General features: G+C 40.2%; 1 protein-coding gene across 1 annotated transcript; it reads left to right on the forward strand.

Moving 5' to 3' along the window:
- Positions 1-2,886: 2,886 nt before the first annotated feature.
- Positions 2,887-20,316, forward strand: ATP6V1C1 (ATPase H+ transporting V1 subunit C1). The gene is made up of 13 exons (XM_064393697.1): positions 2,887-2,987; positions 6,133-6,315; positions 8,435-8,502; positions 9,605-9,690; positions 10,388-10,482; positions 12,796-12,887; positions 13,928-14,026; positions 15,345-15,413; positions 16,724-16,816; positions 16,905-16,998; positions 17,518-17,615; positions 18,717-18,843; positions 19,707-20,316. The coding sequence occupies exons 2-13, from the start codon at positions 6,184-6,186 to the stop codon at positions 19,800-19,802; spliced, it is 1,149 nt and encodes a 382-aa protein (XP_064249767.1). The 5' UTR covers positions 2,887-2,987; positions 6,133-6,183; the 3' UTR covers positions 19,803-20,316.
- Positions 20,317-24,745: the final 4,429 nt, after the last annotated feature.

Below are 24,745 nucleotides of genomic sequence, written 5' to 3' on the forward strand. Positions count from 1 at the left end.
AGTCAATCTGTGTTTAGCCTGTGCATAATAAGAGTATTCAAGCAAAAATGAGTCATTCAGATATTCAAAGCTGAATACAGGCCTACACAGAGACCTGACCCAAAGTAATCCTTGACATGTATTTTTATTATAGAACAAAACTGCTATGCAATGATTTAAAGAGATGATTATTTTTCAAAAATTACAACAGAAAATAACTGAGGTCAAAAAGATATATAATAGTTCCCTCCTCCCTGAATGAAATTTCAACAAATAGATTTCTCAAGACATAAAAAAAGAAGAAGTGCCTACTATTTTTTTCCAGGCTTCAGAGTCTTCATACAAATATCCCTGTCAGACCAGATGGAGCAATAGTACAGGGAAGTATTATTATAAAAATATTAGTGAACATGTCTGTTTAATCTACCATATATCCACTCCTATTGTAGCAGCTATGGTTTTAAATGCTACTTACAGATTTCTCCCTAACAGCATTTATAATGATTGCACATCTGGCTTGGGTTTCTCACCATTTAATGACCTTAAGGCAGCTCACTGGTACTGGGCATTTATTCCATGGGTGCTAATATCCTGCTTGTTTGATTTGTGCTAATCACTTTGTTTTGTTTTGTTTTCTGGTAAAGAGTTATTGATTGCCTACAGCTTTGCTTTGTACCTCATTGATACCAGCTAATCAAATGGCAAATATCATTATAAAACCAACCATAATAAGGCAGTGGACTTTAAGTAGCAGATCATAGGTCCTTATTCTCAGAATCCCCTTCTGCAGTTTTACAGGCATGCTGTCATTTTGCAGGTTAGAAAGGCTTGCTGTTAGTCTCTTAAAGACTTTTAGAGTATCATTTACTAACCACTCTGTTTATTTATAGATGTCGATGCCAAGTTTCTGTCTGATAGCTTGGAGCTACGGATCACTCAAAAAAAATCTTATCTTGTTCCAAAAATAACACAGATAATGTCTTGCATTTGCTGGTTAGTGTTTGCATATGGCATATATTGCCACATTTTGAGGAAATGGCTTGCAATACTAATGCAAAAATGTGCCTATTGTGAAATTTTATAGGATTTTTCATTGAAAACTCAGCAATGCATCTATTAAGAAATTATTCTTGCTCAACTGTTAATTTGGGACTTTAAAATAAGTTTGCTCACTTTTAAGGTAGGCAAGTTTCTGTTTTACCATGTTAGTTTAGGATAAGTCTTTTTATACTGATATGAGAAAAGCCTCTCTAACAAAATTGTACCAGTAGGAGCATGTAAGAGCATTTTAAAGGGCTGTGGGCAGTTTGACAATGGGAACATTTTCAGCAGCCTCTGGTGGTTGAAGCACAACATAAATGGCTGAAGGAAAACTGATCTGTCAGATCAGGTCTTGTTTAACAACATTCACACTTTGACTAAGCAGAGTTTGGAGCTTCTGCATTTTTAAATACCTAAAGGCAGAAGAGCACAGGACTGGAGGCCTGAAGTTGCTCCCAGAGTCACAAAGCCGCATCCTTCGCTGGGTTGGAACTGTGTGAAGTCACCTTTCTGATATCTCTGGTCACATTTGTGCCTTCTCTCTGCTGCAGCTCCCCACAAGCCACGCACAGCTATATAGTGGTTCCAACTCGTGCTTATTTGGAAAAAGAAAAAAAAAACCCCAACTACTGAAGAAAAATAGGAACAAACTATTTGTTTCCCTAAAACCAGCAAACCAAAATAGTTTGCCTTTTGTGTATAATTTCTGCTTTCTTCAGATAATGTTGTGAATTACCATGACAGGCAGTTTCACACAACTTAGCCAGCAACAGAGCAATTTACAATCTGCTCTTTTGCACTCAGCGTTTCTACTCTGAGCTAAGACAAATGGGGTTAGGTGCCAAAATAAAACAGCAGCAGTTTCTTCTCAAGTGCATGTTTTCCCACTGTCACCTGCATGCAAGCCTCCTCTTTTCTCAAGCCCTTCACGGCAGACTGACAGCAGTAAAGCATTCCAGCACACGTTCCCATAGTTGTGATCCCTGAGGTACACTCTGTTTTCCAGCACTGTGTGTTTTCCCAAAGCCGATCTTTTCCCCTCTCCAGGGCGCTTGTGAGGACACATCTCGAGTGCTGTGTGCAGCTCCGGGCCCCTCAGCTCAGGAAGGACGTTCAGGAGCTGGAGCGGGCCCAGCGAAGGCCGGCGGAGCTGGGAAGGGCCTGGAGCACAAGTCCTGCTGGGGCTGGGGCTGTTCAGCCCGGAGCTAAGGAGGCTGAGGCCAGGCGGGGCCGGGCTCTCCCCACACCTAACAGGCAGTAGAATAAGAGGACATGACCTCAAACTGTGCCAGGGGAGGTTTAGGTTGGACATCAGGAGGAATTTCTTCACTGGAGGAGTGATTAAACACTGGGATGAACTGTCCAAGCCCAGGGAGACGGTGAAGCCGCCATCCCCAGAGGTGTTTAAAGATAGACTGGATGTGGCTCTCAGTGGCAGTCTGGTTTACACAGTGGCGTTCAAGGCGGTGGATTCGATGATCCTAGAGGCCTTTTCCAGTCTAAATGTTTCCTTGACCCTGTGTTTGTGTAATCTGAGGAAAATCTACTGACCGCAACAAGAACAAACACACATGCTTTCAAACGCAACCATCCTCCCCTGCCCAAAGGGCAGAATCGTACAAAGCCTTCTTGACACAGGGCCGCCCTGAGCCATTTGTAGTTTTCACACCAATTCCCTAATCGAGCCCAGATTAATCAGAAGTGGCCGGGCCCTGAGGCGGTCGGGGCCCTGAGGCGGCTGTGGCGAGAGCGGTGCCCGGGCGAGCCCCGGCCGCGGGGTGCGCAGGACAGCGGCGATGCCGCCGGGACGGGGCTCGAACCCGCGGCCCCAGCGCACCCGGCAGCCACTGCGCAGCCGCGTCACAGCCCCGCCTCGTGCCCGGCGCTGCGGCGGCGTCAGCTGACCGCGGGTCACGTGACCCAGCGGCGGGTGAGCGGGCGGCGGCGCCGGGGATGGAGCAGTGACGGTAACGGCGGGGCCGGCAGCGGGCAGGGCAGGGCAGGGAACGGAACGAGGGAGACGCGGAAGGAAGGAAGGAAGGAAGGAAGGACGAGTGTCTGGGCTACCCCGAGCGGCTGCCGCAGCGCCCCGGCCTGCCCCGGCGCGGGGCCTCCCCCAGCACCGGGCCGCGCAGGGCCTGCGCGAAGGGCAGCGGCGGGCGGGCCCGGCGGTGCCGCGGTCCCAGGGGCTCGGCCGGGCCTCGGGGCTGCTTACCGGGGGAGGGCGAAGGGCCAGCGCGGCCCGGAGCCCGAGCGGCGGTGCCGGGCTGTGGGAGCTGAGATCGCATCCCGGGATCCGGGTCGGCGGCTCCGGCGGAGCGAGGGCAGCGCTCCCCGCTCCCGCTGCCGGCCCCGGGTCGCCTCCGCGCGAGCGCGGGGACTCCCGCGGCAAAGCCTCCCCGGCGGCCTCGCTGTGGCCGCTTCTGCCCAGGGAACGTGGAGGCCGAGCACCATTAGTGACTGCTGGAAAGGAGCTGGCAGAAGTGACTCTGTAGGGACTTAGTGCTGAGCCGCATCAGCAAACGGAGGTTTCCTACTGAGACAAATAGAAGCAGTTGTCCCCTGCTCCTTGCTCTGTTTGTTTTTTGAAAAATGCAGCACTGTAGTTAAGATTCTGTTTTGACATCGCTGTATGTTTTTCTGGGTACAGCACTGAAAACAGTTCATAAGTTTTACTTTAGATTGTAGTATGCTGCATGAAAAGTTTTTCTTTGGAAATCCATTTTCATAGGGATGAAGCAGTGTACATTACAAAAAAGTCCTGGTCATAGAGGTGTGAATAAACGACCCATTCTTACTGCTTATTCTGGGTTTTATTTTGAACACTTGGTATTTCCTGCTTTATCCTGTGGTTTTTCCTTTAATTTGCTTGGCTTTCATTTTACAGTCAGTCTGTATGTACTTTTTCTCTGACCAGCATTTGTATCTGTTTTTCAAACCATTCTGTAGCACTTCTCCTTTCTTCACTTCTTGTTTGGTATTCTTCATTGTTCTGTTTTCAAGGCCCCTCATGTAAAAAACACTTAAAACTCTTCTACCAAGCTTGTTGTTCCCTTGTGTGTATTTGATAATACGTCCATTTTACCTGAAATGGGAAATCATCTTCCTTCCCATGCTGTTGGAAATGGAGCAGAGCTTCAGGAAAGCCAATCACACAGACAAGAAATGGTGAGGGAGAAAGGGAAGTCCAGTGACTTAATGATTCCTGGCAGCTACAACTGTTTCTTCTGTGCCACTTCTGGAAATTTTATAAATATTCTTTGGAGTGTATTGATATTTGTGGAAAACATGAGAATGCAATGTTCCCTATGTCTTCCCTGAGCAGGATCCTGGATTTCTGTGTTACTGCTTTTCTGTTTTTTACTTGGATATTTGCAAGTTGCTGCTGCCACCACCACTTAGTTAATCCAACATTTATTCCCCAACTTTTTCTGGTCCTAGTCTAGTGAAATCCAGACAAAAACAATTTAAAGCTTCAACGCTTTGAGAGTGTGTGTCAGCTGTAGTGGTCTCTCCCTGAACAGGTGAAGTTTACTGTAACCTTGGCTGTGCTTTTATAGGGCCAGAGTTCAGTGGAGTGCAGGAAAACCTCTCTTGTGCCAAGTCTGGCATGCATTAAGGATGATAATGCATCACAGTAGTCTGAATAAGAGGAAAATTTGTTTTGTTCCAAATCATCAGTAATTAATAGGCCTCCTGTGGAGACCTGTTGTGTGAGATACTGCAGCTGGTGCTAGACAAAGAAGCCCTGTAACATGTTGATAGCTGATGTTGTGTGTCTGGTCTTGTAAATATTGTGATTTCTCAGCTACCTGTACCTGCCTTGGCATTGTCTGCGTTTGGGTTTGTGGCACTGCTGTGCAGTGCCAGATGTCACAGAGTGTGTGCTGTCCAGGGCCTCAGGAACTGGGTGTCATCTCCTGCTGGAAATGAGGGCCCTTAAGTCCAAGGGGATGGATGGCTGCCGTGCCAGGCTGTGCTTCATGCTAGTGATTTAATGGCTGGTAAACTTCAGCTTTAGGCTTCCAGAGTGGCTGAGCAAAAGAATCAGCAACCAGGCCTATATCTTACCTGGAATTTCAACACCCTGGATAACTTCCTACCCCTAGAATGAGTACACAGGTGAAGCACCTATGTGTGTTGTTTTGGGCAAAGTTTGCTACCACATACTAGTCTAGCAAATACAACATTTGGGTCTTTTTCCCTCAAAAAAATTGAGTGTTGTAGTCTGTGCTCATGAAATATAGGTTAGTCTCTACTCATTCAAAGCTGCTGCAGAAGACATTGCAGATACCAAAATTTGACATCTAGATTCTATCAAGGTACCCTTTGATTTTGTTCTTCATTCTCTTATTAAAAATATCCAGTAACTCTCAACCAGCTGTTTCTGCTTCTTAGTGACAAAAGAACATATACACTCTTAACTTCCTGAGCTTGTCTGCAAAATAAGCCAACATAATTTGTGTTTTGTACCAGCAATTTCTTGACTAATGTATGTGTAATCTTATTGATGGTTTGCAGTTGTAACACAGATACCAAGACTAGAAAGTGTTCTCCTTTTTGCTGAGATTTTTAGCTGCCAGGAGAAGCTTCTTTACTTGAAAGATTTATTGCATTTAAATTATTTCAGGCATTTATTGCCTTTAAAACACTGTCCTAATCTGAAAAGTGATTGGAAAAGAGATGTCAGAGTTGAAATTTGTCTGATCTTTCTAGTTTTTTCTGATGTTTTCAGAAAAAGTTGTCTGTTGTACAGATGCTGAAAAATGTATATAGCTGTGAAAATATAATGTGGGTTTATTTGATTTCATTTAGATTGTTTGCTTGTTGTCTTTCTATGAAATTGCAGTTGAAAGATGCTAATATTGCAAACTCAGCCTACTTTAACATACAGGATAGGCAGTTAAAAAAAAATTTCCGACTGTGTAAATATGATTTGAAAGATAAGAAAAAATGAATTTGAAACCACCTGATACTTCTGGTAAAATCTCTTACAGTGACTGGAACTGCACTTTAGTAATATGGAATGAGATGTTTTTCTTCAGGCAAAGCTGTGACTGCTGTATTAATGGCAGATATTTTTTCTTCTTTCTCTTCCTTCCCTTCTGCTAGCATCTAGCCTTTATCATCAGAATCAACAACCATCAAGATAAAGGCACAAAAATGACAGAGTTCTGGCTGATTTCTGCTCCTGGGGAAAAGACCTGTCAACAGACATGGGAGAAGCTCCATGCAGCAACTACAAAACATAACAACCTTTCCACTAATTCAAAGTTCAATATCCCGGACTTGAAGGTATGTAAACCCTGTGTCATGTCCTAAGAAGGGTGTTTGTTTTGCACCATCTTTATTTCTCTAGATTAAAACCTGCAGATGTTTTAGAGAGAACAGCTGACTTCTCTTGATGTTTATGTGTGGATCTAAAAAAATCATTCAGACAATGGTTATCTTTTTTTCTGAACTTCCAAGTTAGTTGTTCACTCTGTAAGTTTTCAAGATTCAGCAACCTGTGTTCTTTCAGCAAATAAAGCATTTTTTCTGACAGTGGTAGTCTTGATCTCATGATGGTAGGAGTTACTTGGAGAAGAAAAATAGGAACTTGTGATCTGATTATTGAGAGTTTCCTTTGACTGTTTTGTTTGGCCTTTTTAATAAATTATTTTAATTTTTTCCCCTCTGAATTGTCTGCTCATTTTCTCTGTCTGAGATACAGTGAAAAGGTTCAAATCAAAATACAGGAGTTGATCAAAGAGCTGCACTGCCTTTTCTCTGTCCAGAAGTAGCATTCTTCTATTAGAGAAGTGGTTTATCTCTGGCTGAGCATTCCAATGTGACCTGCCAATGTGTTGTGGAAAATGGAAAAAAAACTGTTTGAAAAAAACTGTGAGAAGCGAATGGTAACAAAATCTGAAAGTAGTTAATCTTGGTTTAATACAATCATCAGGGTGTGGAAAAATTATGACCCAGTGTATTCACTTAGAAAAGGTCTTTCCTGATGCCTGAATGTTTCTTGAACAAGAATTTTGAGCTCAGTTTAATGTAGTGAAAGCCCATCAAAGCTTACAAAATTGAGGAGAAAAATGCCATCAGTCTTGGTCTACAGAGTGGATCAAGTTCAGGTGGCATAATGCCTTTTTCCTGTCTCTGCTGAGGAATGAGCCCAGGGCACAGAGTACTTCAGTGTGCCTTTTAAGATCTTCAAACTCCCTTAACTTGTATTCACATTTGGACTGTCCTGAGTTAGAACAGGGACTACAGCAAATGTCTGTCTCCTCCCAGGATATCCTTGGACATGAGTCAGGATGGCTTTCAAACTGTAGGGTGCCTGCAGCATTTAGAGGAGTTATTGCTGAAAACTGTTGGGGCCCATCAGGGTTAGAAGCAATTTGTTTTGGTTCTACTGTGCTTCCTAAAAGGGACAGAAGCTGAATATACCTTATATACAGTGGGAAATAGTCTGGTTTCTGTGGACCTGGTAAAACTGTTTAAGCAGTGAGATCCTTTAGTTAAAACTCATTTAAACAGTGGTTTAGTTTCCACTGAACAGCAGTCTTATTGCTTAAGGACTTGCTTGTCCTGAGGCTTTTAAGTGTCTAGTTAAAATGAGCTTCCTTATTGTGCTTGTGGCCCACAAGAAGGTGAGGCATGGAAAGTCATTTTGTGTGATGTTTCTTAAGTAATTCTGCTCCTTTCTGCTTCAGAGCTAAACAGAAAAAGACTAATGTGAATTTGAGTGGTGAGATATATAGAAAGTAGATGCTAGGTTACAAATATATTAAATGTTAATGACATTTTGGGTATACAGAAGATTCATTTATGCCCTGTAATATTTCAGTAAGAAATGTGTACTCTAGATACATGAAATTAGGGAAGAAAGTGTTTTTCTGGAGGAGAAGGGAAGAAAGAGTGAAAGCTTGTAGACAAGCTAGATATTTTATTGCCCAAGATGCAAAAAGTCCAGACTCTTGTTGGTCTTACTGCTGCAGTACTCTTGTATTGTCAAAGTTTTTGATGTCCAGGTTGCCTCCAGGGCTGAGACTCCTGATCAGTGAAATTGTACGTTTGTTCTGAAGTAGTGAATTAAGTGCTGAAGCAACTGCTTTGTGAAAAATACAATCAGTTCATAGCATAGACATTGTTTTAACATGTTTTGGATGGCTGGGTTGCAGAACTGAAACTGAGCACCAAACTAGTGAGTTAGATCTGATCCTGTGGTGCTTTGAGGGGGGGGGTGGTATCTAACAAGTGAAACAGAGTGTGACTTTGGGAAATCAGGATGTCTGGAATCTTAGAGTCCAGCATTTTATGTAGTTCTGGAGAGATACTTGTTGGGAGATGTAGCTTTTACTGTTAGCTGGTTTTGTCTTTCTGTGTTTATATACATCTGCTAATGCATTTTGATCTTTGCTTCTAGGTTGGCACACTGGATGTTTTGGTTGGTTTGTCAGATGAGCTGGCTAAACTGGATGCGTTTGTGGAGAGGTAACAGTTCATTTTTACCAGGATGCAAAGGGTTAGAATAATGATGTGATGGTTTGCTGAGTCCTCATAATACACAGGTTATTTTCAGCATTTTTTGTATCACAGTGATCCTCTGCAGGCAGTCAGCAAGCTCAGATTTAAGAAAGCTAAGATGCTGGTTTTCACAGTATCTGTTCTTGAAAAAAGAAAAATAATCTGAATTTCTTATGAAATAGTTGAACATTATGCATTGATGAATTATGATTCTCTCTACAGTACTGCTGTGTGGTGCTGGGTCCTGGAGAACTGTTAAAAATTTTAAAAATTGAGCCTGACAGGTGCAGGAAGTGTTGAGGAAATGAAGTAAAAGCTTGTAATTCTAGCAGGAATACTGTTTTACACACTTTGAGAAAGTAATCATGTAATTCCTAATCCATAGAAATACTTAAAAATATTAATATTAAAATGCAAGAACTATTCATTTTGAAGCAACTAATGACCTTTTGAAAGTGATTTTAAGCAAAAGTAGCAAAATTTCACATAACCAGAACTCATGGAGCCATCTTCTGTTTCAAGGAGAGCAATCTTAAATAGACATTTTTAAATAGAAACTATTGGGCCTGGCACATGTGAATAATATTATACACAGCTTTTCAGTTAGGAAGGCAGGTCTTGAGTGTCAGATTGCATTGTCAGGGTTACCCTGTGTTTAGTTTGTATTACTGTTGACTTCTGCCTCTCTACCTGTTTCTAAAAAGGGTGTTAGAATTTTGGAAGTACAACAGAACTTTTTAAAAAAATTGCAATATAGTGACATTACACTTAAATTCAACACCAGTGTGAGGGAGCTAGCCTCACCTTGTTGAGAACTGGTGAGTAGCAACAGTACAGATTTTAAATAAAGTTGTGGAGTACTGAGAAATTGGTCTCCTTCAGATACTGAGCCCAGCTTGTGCTCTCAGAAAGTTTGGATGTAGAGAAGTCATCATCCTTGTTTGATCCAGTCACTTTTGAGCCAATCTCAGGCAATTTAAAATTAGTTTTATGAATGGTATTTCTCAAATGGCAGGTATGGGGTTTTGTTGGTTTTTAAAAAAATATATTTTTATCTTCCAATTTTCAGTGTTGTGAAGAAGGTGGCCCAATATATGGCTGATGTTCTAGAAGACAGTAAAGATAAAGTTCAGGAGAATCTTCTGGCCAATGGAGGTAAAGTGTTAACCATGATATCCTAATGTATTCTAAAACTGTAGAAGGGGAGGCAACGATCCTGAAACTCACTGAGGTACAAGGAAGCCAAGAGCAAGGGGCTGCACCTGGGTCAGGGCAGCCCTCAGTGCCAGTACAGGTGGGGCATGAACAGATGAAGAGCAGCCCTGCTGAGAAGGACTTGGGAGTGCCAGTGTGCATTTTATTTCAGTAAAGAGCTGCACTGTTCTCTGAACCAGTATTTTATTTTCAGAGCCGTTTAATAGAATTATCACAGCTTGTGGTGATGCAAGAGAGGCTAGTATTGAGTGAATAAGGGCTTGGAGTGGTGTCTTTTGTAGACAGATGTACAAACCTGTCACTTCAGGAGAGCCACATGGTCATTGCTGCCTTTTTTGCCATCATAACCTTCCCTTCTCCCACCCATTTTTCACACAAAGCAAAAAGTAGTTGCTCTTGTCTGTAGTTCTCCAACCATCCTTGACTTGGTAGTAAATGTCATTTATGGCCTACAGAGGTGGTGAAACCAATATCTGAATGCAGAGGTCATGGACAATTTGCAGCTTGTTTATTTTCAAATTTCTTAAGCAACACATGGGAAGGTCCAGTCTGTTACACTTCTGTTAGAGTAGTTCTACAGAATATAATACAGTGGTCTTTTTATTGTCAATCTTAACAAAGTTCTTTAAAATTTTAGTTGACTTGGTCACCTATATAACAAGGTTCCAGTGGGATATGGCCAAATACCCAATCAAGCAATCCTTGAAGAATATTTCAGAAATTATTGCAAAGGTAAGGTAACTCGTTTAGTAAAATTTCCGTATTTGAACTTGAGATATTTATGCACAAAACTTGCTCTCAAAGCTATTTGTCTGTTTTAATCAGCTAACAATATGGTTAGTAACCAAAGAAATACATTAGGATGTGGCTAGGGTTTGGAGAGTGCTCCCTGAAGGCCATCGTGCTGTCTTTGCTGATTTTTGTTTCCTAGGATCACTGAACTAACAAATAAATAGCCAGGAAATGATGCTTACATTTCAGTTTTGCTGTACTAGCATATTGTTTGTCTGATGTCAAACCTTGTGGGCTGTTAGCAGTGAACCAGGGGCTTATTTACATTCTAAAAGCTGTGGCACTCAGTTGTGAGGGGAGAAATAAGCCTTCATTGTTAGATGTAAAGAAAGCTCATTTGAGAGTTACCATGCATTTTCCTTATCTTTACTTTGGCAAAGTGTTTCATACTTGGTGGGTTTTATTTTTTTGCTTGCTTGTGAGCCTATACAGGGTCCTCAGCAGTGACTGGCTGATTTAGAGAGTGAGAGAGTTCCCTGTAGACAGTCCTTGCTTTAAGATCTTCCCAGCCTCTTCAGGTTGTTTTTTTCCCTTCCCTGTTTTCTGTAGTCTGCAGACTGGCTCTTGGAACTGCCTGTGTTATTAACTGGAAATACATAACTTGCAAAAAAGAAGAGATTTTTCTGGTGTAGAGAGAGTCTTAGGTGATGGATGTGTAGGGACTATAATGGAGCTGGGATGGGGGTAAGTGCTGGCAGACTTGTGCTTTGCTATAACTGCAGATTCCTGAAACTATTACACTATTTTTTTGCAGAGATTACAAAATCTTAATATGTGCTGCAAAACTGACTGAGAATGCAATTAGTACTTCAATTTTTGATATTTTCTTTGGGACTATCCCTGTATCTTGAATTTATTTCACAAATCACATTTAGTAAGTATTCCTGGAAAACACCTGCAGTGTGGCCTTTTGTTAAAGGATGACTGGCTGTCTTATGGCTCTGAAGATTTGCACGTTAAAAATATCTCAAAGATATAAAATAATAATAATATCTGATGCTAGCATATAGTATTTGCTTCTTCAGAAGAAGGTACCAAAATGAAGCACTGAACTTTTTATAGCACTTTTTTTTGCAGAAATTAAATTTGTTGGAAAAGAAACATAGGACATGAAGAGATATGCCCTTTATTGATAATCAAATATTCAGTGCATGTTATTCTGTGTCCCAGAGTCAGCTAGATAAATAATCTGCTTCGACGAAGCTGTAGAACCTGAACTTCAACTGTCTTACATTCTTCATCTACTTTAGGGTCCTCTCTGACCAGTTGTATTGGATAGTAAATGTAGAGAAACAAGTCTGCTGGAGTTCAGCCTGAGTCATCCTGTTGGGGGTTTCCATTTTGCTTCATGTTTAGCTGTGCTTGTATTCTATAGGGACAGCTTTAGTGTGTCATAAATCTGATTTCAAACAGTTTATAAAATATTTTTAACTGTGAGCACAGATGTGTGTCGATAAAGTAGAGAAGGAAGATGACTGAAGATGCCTTTTGTTCATATAGAAATGACCCCAAGGAGATCATATCACAGGACTTGAAACAGTTTTGTCCCAAGGCAGAAAGAGTCCTGACAGAGATGAAGTCTTCATGTAATCACATGCCAAAGTGAAGATATAGGAAAATTGATAGAGCAACATTAATTAAAATCTGGGAAGCCTCTCGACAGGTGGATGTTAAATAATTTGAAAAGTTTGGCAAATAATGAATTACTACTTTTCCTGTGTGGTTTTATATCATCCTCAGTCAGGCAGCAAATTCTGATGTCTGTCAAAATGAGTAATAGCAATTGCAGTGGGGGGTTTGTCAGCTGAGAAGAAATTAGAGCAGTGTCAGAAACATTTAAAATAAAATGGTATCTGCTGAAACTATCCACCAGGTTTTTTCAGCTTTTAACTTCCAGAAGTTTTGTGAACCCCAGTGTCAATACGGAAGACTTTTGAGATGGCATCTGTGCTATATGAGAGCTGTCACTTAATTGAGTTATTCTTTGAATTTGAAATTAGTGACACTTCCTTGTATAAGACACACGCTGATACGAGTATGGTTGGCACGTTAACATGTACTAAAGTGCTTCATTTGTTTTGTGTTCTTCCACTTGCTGCCAAGTTATCTAAGCTGGGAATGCATAATTTTTGGTAATCATGCTAATTAAGCCATCCTTCTCAAATCCATCCTCCAGGATTACTCGACCAGCAGTGGCAAACTGAACATAAGTTCTATTCTAGTTCTTTAGACACAGTTCCTTTTGTTTTTAAGGGAGTAAACCAGATTGACAATGATCTAAAAGCAAGAGCCTCAGCATACAATAATCTGAAAGGGAATCTTCAGAATCTGGAAAGAAAGAATGCGTAAGTTGTATTATTTTTTTCTAATGTAGTGCAGGAACATTATCTAATCATGAAAACTTAAGAAAATGTTAACTCTAAGCTTAATGTATTTTTGAGGTGTTTATCAGTCTTGAAGAGCAGCTGTCATGAAAGAACATTTATTACCAGCTGTCTGGTTGGTGTTAACTTACCTGGGACTGAAAAGCAATTAAGAAATCACAAAAGCATGTACAAATAGCATAAATTGCTGGAACTTCTGAGAGGAGCTTGCTGTTAGTGGTAACACTGCTACTTAGGTGTCTTGTCTAAATAAGAAAGTCTTTCCTTCACACCATCTTAACTGGTTTTCTTCCCTCAGAATTTACCAGCAGAGACAGCTGCTGGGTACACACAGACATTAAATTAAACGAGGACTGTGTGCTGTCTCGTCACGTACGTGTGATGATTATCTGAAGTACAGTTGAGGTACAGTAGTTCTGTGCACATGGGGTTGATTAATGTGCCTGAACCCTGCCATTACTGTGAGTGGCACAAGCTGATTCAGAGCCACGATCATGCCAATGACAGTACGTGACAAGCTGTTTTAGGAGTGAGACATAAGTTCTGTGCTAAGCCATGGCAGTTTGCCAGCTGAACGCCATTAAACCTATGTGTGCTCTTGGTCTGTTATGAATATGAGGAAATACACTGCTGTAAGTTTGTATTGATGTTCTGCATGTAGGTCTGTGCCACGTTAGTTATAACTGAGGGTCCCTGTGCTAGAATCCACAGTTAATGGTTTTTTTGCAATTTTAAATCACTTTTAAAAAGACAAGTTGGCCACTTAAGCCTGTGACGTATTTGGAATATGGAAGTGACGCACAGCAGTGGAGCCACTGATAAAAATGTCGGTGACTTTGGACAGTGAGATATAAAATGCATATAAGGACATTTCGTTTGCTCTGCTGTGTAGGTAAAATGTATTTTTGAGAATGCTATATTATCAAGCACTGGAAACTGTTACGCAGACAAATTCAATGCTTAAACATGTTATTGTTCTGGCTGTCTTTGTTTCTCTGCAGGGGAAGCTTGCTAACCAGAAGTCTTGCTGATATTGTAAAGAAAGAGGACTTTGTACTTGATTCAGAATATTTGGTCACATTATTAGTGATTGTGCCGAAGTAAGTTTATTCATCCTAAGAGTAGAATACAATAAGAAATATAAATCAAATAGTAGATCTCACAACTCTATAATACTGTCAGAACGACATCTGAATTTACTTGGGGCTTTCCTGGATGAGCAAACAGAACTGTTGAGATGCTCAGGAGAGATAAGTGACTGTCTGTGCCAGCGTTCCTTTGTTAACAAAAACTTCTCATAAGGACTTCTGAGTGCTTGTGAATTTCTTAAAGAAAATGGAAATTAGATTTATGTCTCTTATCCAGTGTTTGCTATGACTAGTCATGTTCCAGATGGTGTCCTTATGAAACTAAGTGCTGAGCAAAAACATTACTTGTTTTACATTAGAAGGCTTAATCATTAAATTATCCTGGTTAGGACTATGCCAACTTGCACACTTAGTGAGTGAACTCTTTACTTCTTTGCTCTCCACATTCTTGTATTGCCTGGACACTGCTTTTTTGGGTTTTTTTTTACTTGACTATCTGTGCCATTGGAACTCTGCTTATGTCCTGTCAAAGGCTTGCTGGGAGAAACAGGCTGTTCTTATTTGAAATGTTTGAACAACAGAAATGTCATAATTTCCCCTGGCCAAGTAAAGTGGTGATACAGATGCCCTCAAAACTGTTGTAAAATGAAAAAATGGCCCTTGGCTGGAGCTGCAAGCAAAGAAAGCTTCTAATTTATGAAAACCCCACTGGCTCTCTTTACCACAGGAACCATTAGAGTCTGTCAAATGTCAAACTCTAGTGAAGGAAAACCAGTTTTGCAGTGGCTTTAGCAGAAAGCAGGTGGTTAGAATATCCCAGCTGTTATTTTTCTTTGTCTTGTTTTTGCTGTTGAAAGGGTGGAACCTTTTCACAACTAACTACAGAAAGGCAGGGCTTCCAAAATTCCCAGTCCCTCAGGCAAGTGCAGGACTCTAGGGAACCTGTTTATAACTGTGGAAGAAGTATTCCTCTGCTCAAAAGAGCAGAGTTGTGTGAGGAGGTTCTGATTAACCTTGACAGTTAATTCCATTTGGTCCCCTGAGATCTCTACTTAATGATGATTTAATTTCATAGTTCTTTGGTTTAAAAAATGTTGCGCTTTTAAACTGACATGAAAACTGAAAATGTTACTTTTGCAATTATTATAGTTTATTTATCAATAATTATAAAAATGGCACGAGGAGAACTGAGTATTTCTTGAGTCTTGCATATTTCTGACAACCTACACCTGAGATGGAAGATGTGATGATGAAATGTTTTTACCTTTAAAAAAAACTTGATCCATTAATCTCAGATTAAAAGTCTAACAATAACCTGTATATTCTCTAGGTTAAATTACAATGACTGGGTTAAGCAGTATGAAACACTAGCAGAGATGGTTGTACCACGTTCCAGCAAGTAAGTTGTGAAATGCTAAATCTTATATTTGCATGTGCTGTGTTTCAGGGGTGTTCTTTATCTAGAAAGACTTGCAATTTTAAAGATTGGTCAAAAACTTTTCAATATGTCCAGCTTTATCTGACCAAATCTGATTAAATAATTGAGGAAATATTCAAATGAATTCTAGGGTTAACAAAGTTATCAACTTATGTGAGAAGAGTAAGAGGATTGAAAAGTTAATCTAGTTCTGGTCAGATATATTCAGCCTCTAGCTGGAGAGTGGTGGAGATAAGCAGCAAATGCTGGCTGCTGGCCTGAAAGCTTTAGGTCTGTATTCACAGGACTTGAAACAAGTTGTATGAACTCTTTGAAGACTTCCAAAGAATGGACAGCTGGAAGTGTAAATGGTTTTGTTGTGTACAAAGAAAGGTAGCCTGTCTCTTTGGGTCCCTGGTATCAAGCTGGTGTTAGGTGCTGTGGTGGGCAAGATTAAACCACTTTAACAACCTCATAACCACATTGAAGAAAAAGTCCTCATGTAGCACAAAGCATCGATTTGTGGGTAATTTTAACAGACAGGCTGAGGTTTTGATCAGGAATGTCTGATATTGCCAGTTCTGTGCCACTTAAAAAAACCTGAACTTGCTCTGGATAGCTTCACATTTTGAAGACCTGCTAGTGCTTCTTATTTAATTATTGGGAAATCATGGCCTAGGGCCAGCTTAAGAAAAGGCAACTTGTTAAACTCTTGGATAATGCTTGTGTTGAAGACAGTGTGACATTGAGGAGCAGTCTTAATCTGTTCAAGCTTCTTTTTTTCCCTAAGGTAAAGCCTCAAAATAAGCAATATTATTTTAAATTATAAAATAGTAAATCTAAGGATCATCTTTGCAGCCTAAGAAACATTTTGTTTTGCCAACCTGTATATTTTTAATTTGTGTATTTTTCTATTTCATATCCATTTCATTTTTCTTTGTAATACACATTTCTAATAAATCTGTAGTCCAAACGTTTCTGTACTAAACCAGCCTCAATTGCCCTTTTTGTTAAAAATGTTTTAATTTGAACAAATATTGTATGAAGTGGTTTTGCATGATGAACTCTCTGAATGTGAACTGTAAGCTGCCATCATTTATGAAGGGAGCAATTAAGAGCAGTCAGTTACATTCAGTATGAGGTGCTTAATTTGGGAACTAAATCTTGTATAATTATCTACATTTATGTCTTGCCTTGTAGCAATAAAGCACAACATGTGGTACTGTGTGACTGATCTGTGCTGACTTGAACCTGGGTAATTCTGACACTTGGTTTGTTTCCTTTCTGTGTAGTGTACTCTTTGAGGACCAAGACAGCTACCTTTGTAATGTCACCTTGTTCAGGAAGGCAGTGGATGACTTCAAGCACAAAGCCAGAGAATATAAGTAAGGTTTATTTTGTGTGCATTCTGTCTCTCATACTTTGAAGGATCTCTAGATAGGCACTTTTGATTTTATTCACTTCCAAATGCAGATTTATGGTCCGTGACTTCCAGTACAATGAAGAAGAGATGAAAGCTGATAAAGAAGAAATGAATAGACTGTCAACTGACAAGAAGAAACAGTTTGTAAGTCTTAATAAAGTGGTCGTTACACTTTAGTGAGACATCTAAGACTTGTTATTGCTACATAAAATTTTCATGAAGTTGTGATTCAGAGAAAGCATTGTAGGGATGACATGATGTAGCCAGCCTGCCACCCAGCTAATCTACTCCAGGATAATTGAATTTCATGCAGCACAAGTGCTCCTCACTGCATTGAATCAAGGGCTGGTATTGCAGCTGAAAATGTTTGAAGTTTGAAAATGGACAAGTGTTTGAATTACATAATCAGATATTACTAAAAGGATCTTTAATATAGTTAGATCATGACAACTGAGATGGGGAACTGAAAGGACAAAGGGAAGCCTCATTAAATGTCTCTTTACTTTGTATCAAAACACTCTTGAGCCATTATGTCCATAGTGAACTCTGTCTTTAGCTTGTCTTTTTTATGGTACAGATATTGAGTAGCTGCTCAAACATGCATAATGGGCTGAGTCTTTTTCTGATGTTTGAATAGCTTATTTTTTTTTCCCTCTTTCACAGGGGCCTCTGGTTCGGTGGCTGAAAGTTAATTTCAGTGAAGCTTTCATTGCGTGGATTCATGTGAAAGCATTACGTGTTTTTGTTGAATCTGTTTTAAGGTAATGAGGCAGATTTGAATAGTGATATTTTTCCTAGATTTGGTAAGAATTTACATTTAGCTTGGGTTTACCAAACTGAAGCATGTGAATGCTGCTCTTCTGGGAAGGAGGAAGCAAAAAGTAGGGCAGTAAGAATAGCTGATGGCAATAGCTCTTGTTGGCAGTTGTGAAATATTTGGGGTAGATAATTGTGTATCTTCCCCTTGGATAGTCTTTTCACTATTGCTTTAGGAGTTACAGGTACTCTGTACATAGCAGGGAGACATATTTGCTGATTTTTAGGTTACTTTATGAGCTGCTTGTAACAAAAGCTAACTACATCTTATATTTAAATGGCAAATTTGAATAGTTCAGATTAACAACTGTTTGGACTTGCAGTAACATAGCTTGGCATCATGAAATCTATGCTTTTTCTTTGAGACATGCCTTTTGTAGTCTAAATTTTTCAATTCAATATTCTAACTAGAAAATTTATCTGCTCTTTTTCTTCATACTATCCACAAGTGTTGTTACTAGTCAGGAACAGCTGTAGTTGTTCTGCAAAGACCTTTATTTTTTATAGTTGAAGACATTCCTATTGTGGTCAGTAAAGGGCAAGGTGTTTTTAGCCTTTTTGATGAGTTGTCATAATGGAGAAAAGCAGAGGAGAAAAAGAAAACAAATCACATGAACTTGCATTCTTGCTGCTATGGCCTTATTGTGAAGACAAAACTTCAGTAAAGAAGAAAACTGAACCTGACTGGAATGGTGGCAGCTGTTTCCACACTCCTAGAAAGGAGGATTAAGGACACTGTCCAGCCAAGTGTCATAAGCAAAGTAAACTAATGGAGTGTTCAAAATTTAGTCTATGTTCAGGTAACATTGAGAATTATGCTAAATACTCAAGGATTTAAAATTGTTTAAAAATATTTGTTATTTTAAGATTGATGTTCTACTTTTTTGACGCCTTATGAATTGTAGACAAGAATGGTTTTGCAAAAATGGAAATTATCAGAATTTCATCTTCAGCAATAGGATTCTTTCTCAGAATAAAATTCTACTTTGAGTTATGAAAGAAGGTTTATTTCAGCATTTCCATGGTTTTCTACTTGACTTCCTCAGGTACGGTTTGCCAGTTAACTTCCAGGCAATGCTGCTTCAGCCTAATAAGAAAACAATGAAGAAACTGAGGGAAGTTCTGTATGACTTATACAAACACCTTGACAGCAGTGCAGCAGCTATCATTGATGTAAGTATTTTTTAACTGCTACTAGCATGTTTAAACAAAGTCTGTTGGCATCATTAAAAAGCTATACCTCTCCATATTATTAATTTTCTCACAGTACAGAGAATTTTGTCTCCTTAAAAAAATGCTGCTTCTTGTTTTACACTTTTGCAAGGCAGATGGTGTTTAAAGTTGCAACCAATATATTTGAAGAGCTGTCTGGTTTAAAAGTCACATGTAATTTCTTCTTACTGCATAGTGGTCCTCTGCTGAGGAAGGCTGAATCATTGTCAAAATGGAATCAGCCTTTCAATCTGTAGAGGTCTCATTTTCACATGTAAAAACTGGTTTGTTGGGAGGCTTATTCTACTAATTTACTTTGTATTGAAAAGCGATGTTTGTAGTTAAAGGTTAACTGAAGATACCATGAGTTTAGCTGAATTAAAAAAGATTCTTAATGTTATATTGAATGTAATGTATTTCCAGGCCTTTTTGTGGAAAGAGGATGTGAGACAGTTTAGGTGAAAACTAAAGATGCTGAACTTACATAACGTCCTGGATCATTCAGCACCCTATAACATTCTCATCAGAAACTGACAGTGTTTAGATGTAGTAGGGATGATGTGTTTACTATAGCAATGGATGTGAATTATTGATACAGAAATACTTAGATTTTGAAAAATCACTTTGTATTTACTTTTGAAAAATCCTGTTAGTCATTTGTTAAAGTTATAACATTACCTGTTATTTAAACAGTCACTTGAATGTGAAAATTTGAGCTTGAAGTCTTACCTGGTCTATTTACTTCTAAAACATTAATATTTTATCTACTTCTTAATAGAGTCTGAATTGTAAGAGTATAACTGGTTTCAAAACTTTATTTGCAGGCAACTATGGATATTCCAGGTTTAAACCTCAGCCAACAGGAGTACTACCCATATGTGTACTACAAGATCGATTGTAATTTGCTGGAATTCAAGTAAAAGTTCCCTAACATGACAATCCTCTCAGTGTTGGTGTAAACAAACAGAAGTGAGGTTGAAGTATAGTAATACTTTTAACATTCTACTAATCATATGCTTGCTTCTTATGTTAGGTGAATTGAACACACTGTGGTCCATCTCTAGACATTTTCTTTATAAAGAGCAGTGTAGGTAACCAGCTTTTAATCGACTATGTCTGTAAATGTATATTGAGAGAATTGAAGTATTTATAAACAGAGTGATTTATTTAAGGAAAAGCTTATCCCTCTTTCCTATGGTGGTCTGTGTTAATTCCATTTACTGTTGTTTATAAAAAAAACTTGTTTACAGAAGACTAGTGTAAATGTTCATGGCCATTTTGTTCATTTGATTTAGTAGATACAACTGTGTTAACGTTGTTGAACTGTGATGTAAAGTATGTAAAATTGGTATGAAATCGTGCTTTCTGAATGGTTTAAAATTACAATTGATGCACTGTAAACACAGGGAAAATAAACTTACCTGTGCAAATGTGTCACTTTCTTCTACCACATAAACTTGCAGATACTTGTGTCTAAACTGAAGCAATTATGTTAATCTCTAATAGTGCTGCATCCTGCACGCACTGGTACAGAAATGCAATTGGCTTCAGCACAAGTACTTTTAGGTGATGCAGGAACTAATTTTGTTTTGTGCAGAAAGTCTCAAGTATGTTGTTTGGCCACCACACATATGTATGAATGTTTTTCATGTTTTTATCTTTTTGACACTGAAGAAAAGATGTGAGACAATTACTGGGAAGATGATGGCAAGCTGGGATAATAACAAGCTATGCTGAGCTGGGATTTTGATAATTCTTCTTTCTTTTCAGTCAGTTGAAGCTTGAGACAATTTTATAGCTTTGAATACTGTACTATTAGATGCTCGCTTTTTTTTTTTTGCCACATCTATTCTCCACACAGGGAATATGATGGCTTCCTTCTAATGTGGATAGAGAGGAGTTGTTTATTTCAGTAGCAGCTATTACAAGTATTCTACCTGAGTAGCTAAATATGCAATAAAAGCTGCAGTATCGTTTAAAATTGACTTGAATCAAGAGTGAGACTGCAGGAGTGCTGATTTATCAAAATTAGTATTTGAAGTACTGTAACCACTGTATTGTTTTCTCATTCAGTCCCTAACAGAAAATATCAGTTATAAAATATCACTATATTTCAGTGCTATTTTTAGTGGGATCTCTAATCATAACCCAGTAGCACCTTTGAGGAATTGACTAACTTTGTAAGCCTACATTGATATCTCTAATTATTAAAAGGGAAGTCTAGGTTTTGAGTGCAAGAGTTGCATCTAGCTATTGATTTTGACAGGGTTTGACATCTATGAAAATATTTGCTGTGTAAATTTATGTTTGCTTTTCTTCCTATTTTTATAGGCAAAAAGGGAAATAGTGAGATCAGGTGTCCTGTTGTGGTCACATTTCTGCTTCTCCCACTTCTCAGTCCCTTACAGAAGATAACAGCTGTTTAGTCTGTTGTCCAGGTTGTTAAAAGTGTGCCCAAGTGGAAGAGGTTTTCCCTTTTATCACCCAGCTCTGCCTCTTTCACTTTTGTTACTGCTGCTCACAAAGGTTGTCATCTTGGTTCTGAGCCCACTGTAACATGTACACTGCTTAAAGGTAAAGAGGGTTTTTTGTCCTGCCTCTCTAATCACAGGAGGAATCAGGCTAAACTGTTGTCTCTGTTCTTCACCTCAGTTCTCTTTTGATTTTGTTTTCAAAGCTGTTCTACAAACAAGTGCAGGTAAGGGCTTAGGTTTCCAGTAAGTGCTGTATAAAATGCTTTGCTGTGTATTTCACCCTGTTCAAGATACCAGTCCCTGCTCAACCAGCCTTAGATCCTTTTGGGATGAATGGAAGCAAAGGGCAGGTGGACAATAGAAGGACACCACCATCCAAAGTGAGGGAAGCAGTCAATATGCTGAAAAACAGAGATGTGGAAATGCTGGAGAAATGGGCTGACAGGCCCTGCATGGACTGCAGCAAAGGGAATTGCCAAGTCCAGTGCTGGGGGATGAATAACTTATGCCCCAGTCTGGGCTGGTCATGGATAGCCAGGAAGCAAAACTGCAGAGAAGGAGCTGGGATTGCTCATGGGAAGCTAGTTTTGCTTGTGGCCAGCCATCTCCTGGGATGGCTGCTAGCAAGGGGGTAGCCATCCTTCCCCACTATTGGGCACTTGTGAAGTCCTGTCTGGGCTCTATCATGCCAGAAAATGGAGTACCACAGTAGAGAAAGTCCAGTGGAAGCTGCCCAACCCTGTCAGGGAGGTGGAGCATGTGACACTGACTGGGAGAATCGTGTCTCTCCATGTTGGGGAAGAGATGGGAAAAGCAAAGAGTAGATTTTACTGATATTTCCAACTGCCTGAACAGAGGATACATAGATGGAACCTTCTGATGTGCCTGAGCACTTCTCAGAGGTACATGACAACAAGGAGAGGCAAAGGATGCAAGTTTGAATGTGGGAAATGCTCACTGGAGGCTGTGGTGGGTTGACCTTAGCTGGTGGCCAGTTACCCACCAGCTGCTCTCTCACTACTCCTGCTTGATGGGACGGGGGAGAAAACAGGGTGCTAAGGCTCCTGAGATGAGATAAAAATGTAGAGATTGCTTACCAGTTACTGTCACAGGCAAAACAGGCTAGGCTTTGGGAAGATGGGAGAGTTGAAGTTGCAGAAGTTTATTGGCAGTTCAAGAAGATTTTGTCTGTGAGAAGCAGACAAAAAGTGAAACACCTTATCCCCTTTTTTTTTTTCCTGAGGCTCAGCTTAACTCCTTTACTTCTAACCTCTGTCCTTCTGTCAAGCCACTTAGAAGGATGGGGAATAAAGGTTATGATCACATGTTCATAATAATTCCTCTCTGCTTTATCTTCCCCCTCACATGTTCCCCTGCTCCAGCATGGCTCCTTCCACAGGCTGCAGTCCCTCAGAGTAAACCTAGTCTAGCACAGATCCTCCTGAGTCGCATTTCCTTCAGGGCTTGTCCCCCTGGTCTGGTTTGGGTCCTCCAGAGGTGCAGTGTGGATATGTGCTCTGGCACAGATCTCTAATTAGGCTGCAGGACTGTTCCTGCTCCACTGTGGTCCCCTCTTTGGGCTATAGGGAAATAAATAACCTGCAGTGCCTTTCCTTTCAATGATGGATCTAGTCTGGCATTACCTCTGGCCGAGTAGATTCAAAATTGCTGTTTAAAAGAAGGGAAAATTGCAGGATATTAAATATTAGTAACCAGCCTGGAATAGCTGATGTCTGGATATTGTTGGGCCTTTCTAGTGATGAAGAGAGATTCTTTGGATACAGAAGCTGGGAGTCAGTTAGATTAGTTAGTCAGTCAGATTTGATTTATAGGGGAGAGCTAGAACCAGACCCACAGAATTTTACAGTTTATTGTATTTCTGTGGTTCTTCAAAGATTTCTGGCAACTGAAACAAAGTTAAAACTGTGCAGAAATGCAAATTTTTCATTTTGTTTCCAAGAAGCATGGCAAGTGATTAGGTTAGAGAGTAATTTGTGGAAGAAATTAAAAACATAGTATCCTCTGGAATGTGAGGAGTATGGGAATGTTATTTTTCTTATAATTAAGTAACAAGAGATGAGTTATGTCTTAATAGGAAAAGCAGACACAACTGGATTGTTACAATTTACATGTCTGTAATCAAAGTCTGAGAAGGGGAGATACTTCTGCTGTGCAGCAGCTATCTAAAATAGCAATACACTAGTCTTTGAGTAAATTTAACATAGATCTTGAAATGCTGATGGATGCCATTTGAAAGCTCACAAATAAAATTTAGTAATGAAACTGTGACAAAGCAATACCTGCAGTGTGTTCCAGGATCACCAGGACTGGGAAGAAGGAGCAGAGAACTGGGGAGAGGCAGTAGGAATGTGGCAGCCAGGAGCTTGTAGGAGGGGCAGTTAAGCAGACCTAGTAACTCCTTACTGAACAGAAAAGGGTATGGTGGAGCATCACAGAAGCTGAGGTCAGAGCAGGAGAGGATTTCAGTGAACTTTAAGGAAAATGAACCACGACAAACTTGTTGGAAGAAAGCAGGCATCACCCTGTCTTGAAGGAACTACTGACCCAGATCTACTGATGAGGTCTGGGCAGCCTGACCTCCATCTCTGAGAAGGATGAAGGAGCAAACTGTGCCAAGGACAGGAAGGTGATTAAGGGTAGTCAGCCTGGATTTGTGCCTTAGTGACCTGATGGACTTCAGCAGTGGGATTATTGGATCAGTGGATGAGAGCACAGCAGTAGCTGTTTGTGTATCTTGGCCCTTGGTGCTGTCTCCTGTAGCATCATTGGCAATCTGATGGAGTACAGACGAGGTGAAATGCATGGTGAGGTGGACTGAAAAGTAGGTGAATTTGTGGAGACAAAGGTTCATAATCAGTGACACAAAGTCCATGCAGAAGCCACTGGCCACTACTGGTATATCCCAGGGTTCAATACTGGGGCCAGTATTTTTGAACATTTTTATTAGTGACCTGAATGATGGGACAGTGCACCTTCACCAAGTTTGCTGGTGACACGAAACTGGGAGGAGAGGCTCATATGCCAAATGGTCCAGGTTCAGGGCCACTCAATACACTGCAGAAGTTGGAACATGGGAACTTTATGAAGTTCAACAGAGGGAAAAGTCAAGTCCCACATCTGAGGAAGAATACCAGATTGGCCACATACCAGCACACACTGGTAGCCAACTGGCCAGGAAGCATTTTTGCAGGAAAAGGACCCAGGGCTCCATTTGGAAAAGCTGAGCATGAAGCAGCGATGTGTTTTGTAGTGGAGAAGGCCAACAGCACACCATAGGAAGGGCACTGCCAGTGGGTAGAGGAGGGTGGTTAGTCCCTTCACCTCAGCACTAAGGAGACACACCTCAGCTTGGCAGTGGCTGAGCTTGG

The sequence above is a fragment of the Passer domesticus genome, chromosome 1 (genome assembly GCF_036417665.1).
Source record: "Passer domesticus isolate bPasDom1 chromosome 1, bPasDom1.hap1, whole genome shotgun sequence".
In the NCBI taxonomy this organism is placed as follows: Eukaryota; Metazoa; Chordata; class Aves; order Passeriformes; family Passeridae; genus Passer; species Passer domesticus.

What these genes read in the sequence shown, in the direction of transcription:
- ATP6V1C1 (XM_064393697.1), top strand. Translation starts at nt 6,184, where the DNA reads ATGACAGAGTTCTGGCTGATTTCTGCTCCTGGGGAAAAGACCTGTCAA. An exon ending in GAATCTTCTGGCCAATGGAG is followed by an intron (nt 9,691 to 10,387) that starts GTAAAGTGTTAA and finishes TTAAAATTTTAG; the next exon opens with TTGACTTGGTCACCTATATA. An exon ending in AATCTGGAAAGAAAGAATGC is followed by an intron (nt 12,888 to 13,927) that starts GTAAGTTGTATT and finishes GTTTCTCTGCAG; the next exon opens with GGGAAGCTTGCTAACCAGAA.